The 8,830-nt window shown below is 40.1% G+C and overlaps 1 protein-coding gene across 1 annotated transcript; it reads left to right on the forward strand.

Moving 5' to 3' along the window:
* Window positions 1-1,941: 1,941 nt before the first annotated feature.
* Window positions 1,942-8,358, forward strand: LOC112080497 (14-3-3 protein gamma-2-like). Its single transcript, XM_024146282.2, has 2 exons — window positions 1,942-2,198; window positions 7,600-8,358. Exons 1-2 carry the CDS (start codon window positions 2,112-2,114, stop codon window positions 8,257-8,259), a joined length of 747 nt encoding a protein of 248 aa, XP_024002050.1. The 5' UTR covers window positions 1,942-2,111; the 3' UTR covers window positions 8,260-8,358.
* Window positions 8,359-8,830: the final 472 nt, after the last annotated feature.

Below are 8,830 nucleotides of genomic sequence, written 5' to 3' on the forward strand. Positions count from 1 at the left end.
AGAAGAACCGTTGTTGAACCCCTAATATTTAGAGTGTAAGCCAAACTGCTTTTCAGTATTTGTTTGCATGCATAAATAACTAGGCTACTACTTTTAGAATTTGCATTATTTTGTTAAAACAGCTGTGTGTACGGGTGCATTCACATAGGGTAGTTCACATATTAAAAACAGCCTATCTTGTAGCCTATATTCATTACCAAAACGGCCCCATGTCGCAAGGATTTGTACATAATTCCTGGAAGCTGAAAATGTCCTAGTTCTTCCATGGCTTGCATACTCACCAGACATGTAACCCATTGAGCATGTTTGGGATGCTCTGGTTTGACGTGTACGACAGCGTGTTCCAGTTCCTACAAAATCCAGAAACTTTTCACAGCCATTGAAGAGGAGTGGGACAACATTCCACAGGCCACAATCAACTGCCTGATCAACTCTATGCGAAGGAGAGGCATGAGGCAAATGGTGGTCACACCAGATACTGACTGGTTTTCTGATCCATGCTCCTACCTTTTTTAAGGTATCTGTAACCAACAGATGCATATCTGTATTCCAAGTCATGTGAAATCCATGAAATAGGGCCTAATGAATTCCATTCAATTGACTGATTTCCTTATATGAACTGTAACTCACTAAAATTATTTAAATTGTTTCATGTTGCATTTATGTTTTTGTTGTGTGTATTTGATTTAGAATTTTAGGATCCCTTTAAGTATAAAAAAATATATAGACAAAAATTATTTGATGAAACATTGAATTTGGCTTTACTGCTATTAGCCCATAGAAGGGAAAGAAAAGGGAAAGGGGATACCTTAGAGGGGTCATAGACACAGCCCATGCAAAAAAACAGATATGTCTATCTTAAACAGACATCTTTTTATGGGGTTTATTTTATTATGCTAATTCTGCAGAATGCATCTTCGCCATTCTCCCCAATACAACAATACATGCAGAACTGCTTTCCAGCTAATATTGAGACTTGTGTGACTGACAAACACATACTACCTGCACCTACAGTACTCTGAAACTATGTCAAAAAAGTCCAAATACATGATGTTTAGGGGTGAATACTAAACTTCCACTTAGGTTGAATTTTCACTTAGTCATGCATTAATGCCAATAGGAAGTTAGGATTCACCCCTTAGTGATTCGCAAATGCGATGAGTTAGCACAGGCCGTGATGATTCATCCATCCTTTGCACTGAGTCATGATGTAATACCATGCTGTATCAGCAGAGGGGGTTCTGAATGACTCATTGGATTGGTGCTGCTGGACTAAATGTACAGAAAGCAGGAGGTCCCTTCTCCATCACTCCATCTCCCTGCATAAACTTGATTTTAATGCACTGACATTGTGTGTGATATAGTGCACTACTTGGTGTCCAAAACGGAGCACTATATAGGGAATATGGTCCCATTTGGGACTTCCAATACCCATTGAATATGAATAAGGATATCTGACCTTTCAAAAAAATTTGGCAAGACTTCCAGTTGGGTTGCAAGGATAGTATCGGATTTTCTCAGAGGAAACAGGCAGGCAGCACAATCAAGTTGTGGCACTAGCATATGATAAATAGTTGTATTAAGCTTATCTTGCCAGGAGAGGTCATCCTTTGCATTGGTAACTGTGATTGGTTAGTTCAGTGACAGGTGTCAGGTAGAGGTAAGGTTGAGCTGGGGTGTGGAATTGAAGCTAGGGTTATGGTTATGGCTGAGGTGGGGTGTGGACATGAAGTTAAGGTTAGGCTTAGGGTTATGGGTTAGGGTAAGGGCTAGGTTTAGAGTCACTAAGGATACCTATTGGACTCAATTTCCCACATAGCACATAGCCAATGAAACAGGACATCTGATTCGCTCTCATCCCACATATGCAGGACCTCTGGATTCCCATGTAAGGACTGTTTCATCAGTAGCAAGACACCCACCTTTCTGAGTGATGACGCAGTCCGGGGAAAGTGTGAGGAACGAGAAAGGGTGTCCCGTCGGCACTAGCACAGACTGCACGGAACAGCTGCAGCCAAGGTTCACATAGAGTTTCACAGCATTGCGAGTAGTACACATATAATTTCATCCCAAAACCTATAGAATAACTTTCACACTAACCAAATATTAAAATGGTTGATCGCGAGCAGCTGGTGCAGAAAGCCAGGCTGGCTGAACAGGCTGAAAGGTATGATGATATGGCAGCTGCCATGAAATCGGTAAGTCACTCCTCCAAAACCATTGCATGTGAATTGACTACTGTATGAATAAGGTATGTGATATGGTGTTCAATGAAACATTGAATTCTCTCAATGTAATTATAATACATATGAATTATCTCTATTTAGATATTTGATTGCATTCCTGGAGATTTTTCATGGATGTAATGTGTATAGAAATACACCAATACTAGCCTACACCATTCAGAATATCACGTCTGTTTCATAGGGCTCAATCTCTGTTTATTTATAACGAATAAAATAGCCAAAATGTGGAGCTCAAACATTCAAGAAAGGCAATCAATATTTGCTATCGAGTGCTCCTTGGGCAGTGCTTGGGCGGTGCCTGTCTTGTGCCGTTAAAATAAATACAGTGGAGTAATATTACCACGAAATGTATTCGGAGGCACCAAAGAACATTGATTTCTCTGTCAAACGTGTCCCTCACATTACAACATTTGATAAATGTTCAATGCCACTGGGCACAGACGTCGATTCAACGTCTATTCCACGTTGGTTTTAACATAATTTCATAGAAATTACGTAGAAACAATTTTGATTCAACCAGTGTATGCCCAGTGGGATTTAATATCCCCATGAGATTTATTAAATTCAGATCGTTTAGAATTTGGTCTTTAGGATATTGCCATGTGAGGTTACTCAAATATTGATTGATTCTTCCATATATTTAGGCATATATTTTAAATACATTTTTGTAAATGTGTCCTCTATTGATAATATATATACAGTACCGGTCAAAAGTTTGGACACACCTACTCATACCAGGGTTTTTCTTTATTTTTACTATTTTCTACATGGAATCATGTAGTAACCAAAAAAGTGTTAAACAAATGCATACATTTGAGATTATTCAAAATAGCCACCCTTTGCCTTGATGACAGCTTTGCACACTCTTGGCTTTCTCTCAACCAGCTTCATGAGGTAGTCACTTGGAATGAATTTCAATTAACAGGTGTGCCTTGTTAAAAGGTCATTTGTGGAATTTCTTTCCTTCTTAATGCGTTTGAACCAATCAGTTGTGTTGTGACAAGGTAGGGGTGGTATACAGAAGATTTGGTAAAAGACCAAGTCCATATTATGGCAAAAACCACTCAAATAAGCAAAGAGAAACGACAGTCCATCATTACTTTAAGAAATGAAGGTCAGTCAATCCGGAATATATCAAGAGCTTTGAAAGTTTCTTCAAGTGCAGTCTCAAAAACAATCAAGCGGTATGATGAAACTGGCTCTCATGAGGACCGCCACAGGAATGGAAGACCCAGAGTTACCTCTGCTGCAGAGGATAAGTTCATTAGAGTTACCAGCCTTAGAAATTTCAGCCCAAATAAATGCTTCACAGAGTTCAAGTAACAGACACATCTCAACATCAATTGTTCAGAGGAGACTGTGTGAATCAGACCTTCATGGTCGAATTGCTGCAAAGAAACCACTACTAAAGGAGACCACTAAGAAGAAGATACTTGCTTGGGCCAAGAAACACGAGCAATGGACATTAGACCGGTGGAAATCTGTCCTTTGGTCTGATGTGTCCAAATTTGAGATTTTTGGTTCCAACCGCCGTGTCTTTGTGAGACGCAGAGTAGGTGAACGGATGATCTCTGCATGTGTGGTTCCAACCGTAAAGCATGGAGGWGCAGGTGTGGGGGTGCTTTGCTGGTGATTTATTAAGAATTCAAGGCACACTTAACCAGCATGGCTATCACAGCATTCTGCAGCGATACGCCATCCCATCTGGTTTGCACTTAGTGGGACTATCATTTGTTTTTCAACAGAACAATGACCCAAAACACACCTCCAGGCTGTGAAAGAAGGAGAGTTATGGAGTGCTGCATCAGATGACCTGGCCTCCATAATCACCTGACCTCAACCCAATTGAGATGGTTTGGGATGAGTTGGACCGCAGTGAAGGAAAAGCAGCCAACAAGTAGTAAAAATACAGAAAACCCCTTGAATAAGTAGGTGTGTCCAAACTTTTGACTGGTACTGTATATCTGTTCATATAGGCTACAGATGTTCTCTGGATGAGGATCTATTCCTGCATACATGGTTATTCAGTTTCCAGCTCTTTACACAAAACAAATGTAGGAGGCAGCATAATTCTCTCTAGAATGTTCTCTATTTTGTCATATTGCAGTGAGTCAATGATCAGATTGGATATTGATCCTTTTGCGTTCAGTTGTTGAGCTACATTAAGTTACAGGTGCATTGCAGAATGATAATGTATGTCGCATTGTGTGTCACTGTCAACGTGTGCAGTAGCCTCTAGACATACTGTATGTCTGGATAGGGTGAAGCTGTGTGTTCTTTAAAGCAATTTGAATGAAATTTAGGTTATTGTTTGGTTTATTGATACAGGTCTCACACTGTGAAAAATGCATTGTCATTAGGCCCTAAACCTATATGCCCAATCTCCTCCAATCATTATGTAGCCTAGCCTAGTGCTTTAGTATTAAAACGGTACTAAACAACTGTTCTTTTTCTCACTGTAATGAAATTAAATCTTAACCATTATTATTACTTCCTAGTAATACTTTGTCTCATCGCCTGCATAATTTAGATATCTTTCCCCTGCAGATTTCTTGTTTCAAGCAATGGCATTTTAGTGATGTGTGCCTGTAGGATTCCTTTCCCTTTAAGCAATCTGCTGTGTCAGTGCATGCAGTCAGAACTAGGCCTTTTGCAGTGTAGTGGTGTGTACTCGTTCCCCTCTCCAATGGGAAATCCCTTGCCACTGCAGCCAGGGTTCTCTTGATGGCAGGAAAAAGCAATGAGAAGTATACTTTTATGTTCAGATCTCACCTTGTACAGTACAATATTATCCTGCATACATGTTTGCATTGGTTCCTTAATGCATCAATGCAGTAAGATGCAACTATAAGCAGTGCTGCTTTGTCAGTGAATGTCATTGAAGACATTTCTTTATCTTTATTATGTCATGTATTTACAGTAGCATATGTGTTCAGGATGGATAGTCGTGACAGATTTTTACCTAGCCCATCAGTAATTGTTCAGCTTGGCAATTAGGTATTCAGATCAGTATGGTAGGCTGCCTCTCTTCAGTTATATTCACTGACATCAGCATTTTGGTACAATGATGATTCACTGACAAGAAATGCATATGATGTGCTTTTCCAACATCACTTGTGGTCTTTTGCACTCTCTGTCCATTAGGTTTCTTACGGATCCATTACAATCAGATGGACTAACAATTAGATAGTCATTTAACATTTGCTTAGTATTGCCATGGCATTTGAGCTGGGAATTGWATGTTCTTGCATTTCAAGCTGGGAAGGAAAAAGGCCTGTTTAGAAATATTCTGTCATCCATGCACACGATGGCTGTGACGTCACCTATCAGCCGCATTCTTTGTGCTCCTCTACCAGACTGGGAGGGGAATGTCACATCAGCTCACCARAAAGGAGCAACGTTAGCTTCTCAATGAGAGAGAGCACTTTGCTAGAATGGGCCACCCATTAAGCTCTATTTCCTCTGTAGCCTTTTGCTGTCTGCATCTTCCCTCTCTATAGTTCTAATCTAGATAATGTAATTATTTTGCAGATATTGATTTAGGTGGATATAAATACGTGTGTTTTATCAATGTAAGGTTATCTGGAAGTGGATTGGAAGTGATATTGATCGTCTCAGGTCTTTTCAGTTGCTCTTAATGTGATTCAACACAGATATGGGGGTTGTTCCATAAAATGTGTCTTTTGCATCCCTTTGATATTTTAATTATAAATGTTGCACCAATATTGCATTTTAAAAGCAAGTTATATTAAATGAAATGCCCTTTAATATAGACCACATGAATAATTMAATGAATCAGATTTTTAACATGAATAAAGATTCAGCATTTTGACATGTCCCTCTGTGCACTGTCTGTGACTTTAACCTACTTAACCCCAGAATTTCATTGTTATTGTAAAGCCCTAGTTATTTTGTTGTTTTGAAAAAGTCATTTCTGAATATTATTCTTTATTTCATGTGATTATTGATTCATTTTAAGGTCTACCCTATTCCTTTAAAAAAATGTGATCAAAAGAAACAAATCAAATATTGTTTGTCACATTCTTGGTAGACAACATATGTAGACTAACAGTGAAATGCTTACTTACGGGTCCTTTTCCAATAATGCAGAGTTAAATAGATTATAAAAATAGTCTAATAGTCTAATAGTATCTAATCTAATAGTAAAATCATAAAGTTAAAGCAGGTGAGCTAGTTCTACTCTTTTTGGCAATTTTCTGGTGTTTTGTGGTGGAAAACTGAGTGGGTCGAGCATAACACGTCAACAGTGTTACCCATAGACAAACTAGAAATGTTTTAACAATTGCCCCTTCCTGTTGCACACAAACTTCCATTCCCCCTGTCAAAAGGGAATTTATGGCTGATTTAAGATTTCAGCTGTGTTTACGGTCAACCCTGTTACTTTATTTGACTTTTTTATTTAACCTCTTGAGATTTTAAAACATGTTCTTTTTTWAAATGTTAAACATGGGATCTTTGACAATGTTAAAAGTAGATGAAATACTGTATATGTGACATTTGTGTGTGGGTTCGTTATAATAAGTCTTGAGAATATTTATTTTTACTTATTGCAATTTGCTACGCAATGTCTTTAAGTCAGACACTAAATACCTTGTAGGTTAGTAGAACGAAGTGTAGCATTTAGACCAAGTCAGAATATACAACGTTAAAAGTTCAAAGGTTACTGATCAGTTGTGCTTTTTACTGTACACTATTTGACATTCCCAGGATTAACAGGTTTCCTCCCACCTTGTACKTATAGAGTGAAGTAGTAGGTGAAAAGCATGTCCTGGGTGACAGCATTACATGGGGTTTCAGACAGGTGAAAAGGTCAGTTTAAAGCAGAGGAGAAGGTCAGAGAGACATGTGAACTGCCTGTGCGACGATCGACTGACCGTCTACACTTACACTGCAGCTGCCCCTAGATTCCYCGTGGGAACATAGCTACCTCCAACCCTCTGCCCCCTCTCCAGTCCCAACCCCCACTCTCTCTCACTATCTTCAATCTGGTTCTCCACTTGCGAGCATTAGCTGTCCACGTGGCAGTTTGATCTACTGGTGCACTAAGTGAGCTGATTGCCATGGAAACTAATTGAATCTTGCTCATTCCCAATGCAGTGCTGTATGTGCATCCAGTTTGAATTCTAACAGATCATACTGTACAGTAGATATGATAGGTGTGATACTGTAGGGTTGTGACATGCTCTGATATGATTTAATGTAAAACCATACCTTCTGTACGTGATATTGTTGAAAAATAACTGTTTACATTCATGAATGCATAACCTAGGGGGTTATTGGATGTCTTACACAGGATAGTGCATTTATGACCACTGCTCTGTCCCCTCCCCAGGTAACAGAGCTGAATGAGGCGCTATCTAACGAGGAGAGGAACCTCCTGTCTGTGGCCTATAAGAATGTGGTGGGGGCCCGTCGTTCCTCTTGGAGGGTAATCTCTAGCATCGAGCAGAAAACCTCTTCAGATGGAAATGAGAAAAAGATTGAAATGGTTCGGGCCTACAGAGAGAAGATTGAGAAGGAGCTAGAGGCTGTGTGTCAGGACGTGCTCAACCTGCTGGATAACTACCTGATCAAGAACTGCAACGAGACGCAGCACGAGAGCAAGGTGTTTTACCTGAAGATGAAGGGCGACTACTACCGCTACCTGGCCGAGGTGGCCACGGGTGAGAAGAGGGCCACCGTCATCGAGTCATCAGAGAAGGCTTACAACGAGGCTCATGAGATCAGCAAAGAGCACATGCAGCCCACCCACCCCATCCGCCTCGGCTTGGCTCTCAACTACTCTGTGTTTTACTACGAGATCCAGAATGCCCCTGAGCAGGCTTGTCATCTGGCCAAGACCGCCTTCGATGACGCTATTGCTGAGCTGGACACCCTGAACGAGGACTCCTACAAAGACTCAACTCTCATCATGCAGCTGCTCCGAGACAACTTAACACTGTGGACAAGTGACCAGCAGGATGATGAGGGAGGGGAGGGCAACAAAGATTAATAAACCACACTTAGGAAAAATATATAATGAAGGGCCGGTGGGCTTTGGCAGACGCTTTTGCTCGTACAGCAGCAGCAGTTCTTTATTTTTCCATGTGTTAAAAGAAAATAATCAAAAGAAAGGTGAGGGGAGGTTACATCTTAGGCTAAATATATATATATATATATATATAAATAAATAGTTGAAAGGGCCTCCGTCTTCTTGATTTTCTCTTTGACATTTGCCAAAACCACTGAAATGTCAGTCAATCCTGAAGTGGTTGTTGTTGGATTGGTTTGGCAGTCTCACACTGGCATAGGGACTGGTGTCGTACCAAGGGAAGCTGCTTAGTTAGGTTTATGCATGATAGAGATGCAGACACTTGAGGAAGGGGGGAAGTTTGCAAATAGTTTGCAATGGTTCCAGTACTAGCAACTCAGCCACTTTTCAACCTCATATTCATTATCTCAGCACCAAACCAGTGTCTACTTTTGTGAAAACAGCGCGTTTCTATGATCTGTGGTTAAAAAGATAAGAAGAAAGGTCCTAAAATATGATTCTGTGACATCACAGGGTAGGATTTCTAGCCAGA

Source organism: Salvelinus sp. IW2-2015, unplaced genomic scaffold (assembly GCF_002910315.2).
Source record: "Salvelinus sp. IW2-2015 unplaced genomic scaffold, ASM291031v2 Un_scaffold16339, whole genome shotgun sequence".
Lineage (NCBI taxonomy): Eukaryota > Metazoa > Chordata > Actinopteri > Salmoniformes > Salmonidae > Salvelinus > Salvelinus sp. IW2-2015.

What these genes read in the sequence shown, in the direction of transcription:
- LOC112080497 (XM_024146282.2), top strand. Translation starts at nt 2,112, where the DNA reads ATGGTTGATCGCGAGCAGCTGGTGCAGAAAGCCAGGCTGGCTGAACAG. An exon ending in TGGCAGCTGCCATGAAATCG is followed by an intron (nt 2,199 to 7,599) that starts GTAAGTCACTCC and finishes TCCCCTCCCCAG; the next exon opens with GTAACAGAGCTGAATGAGGC.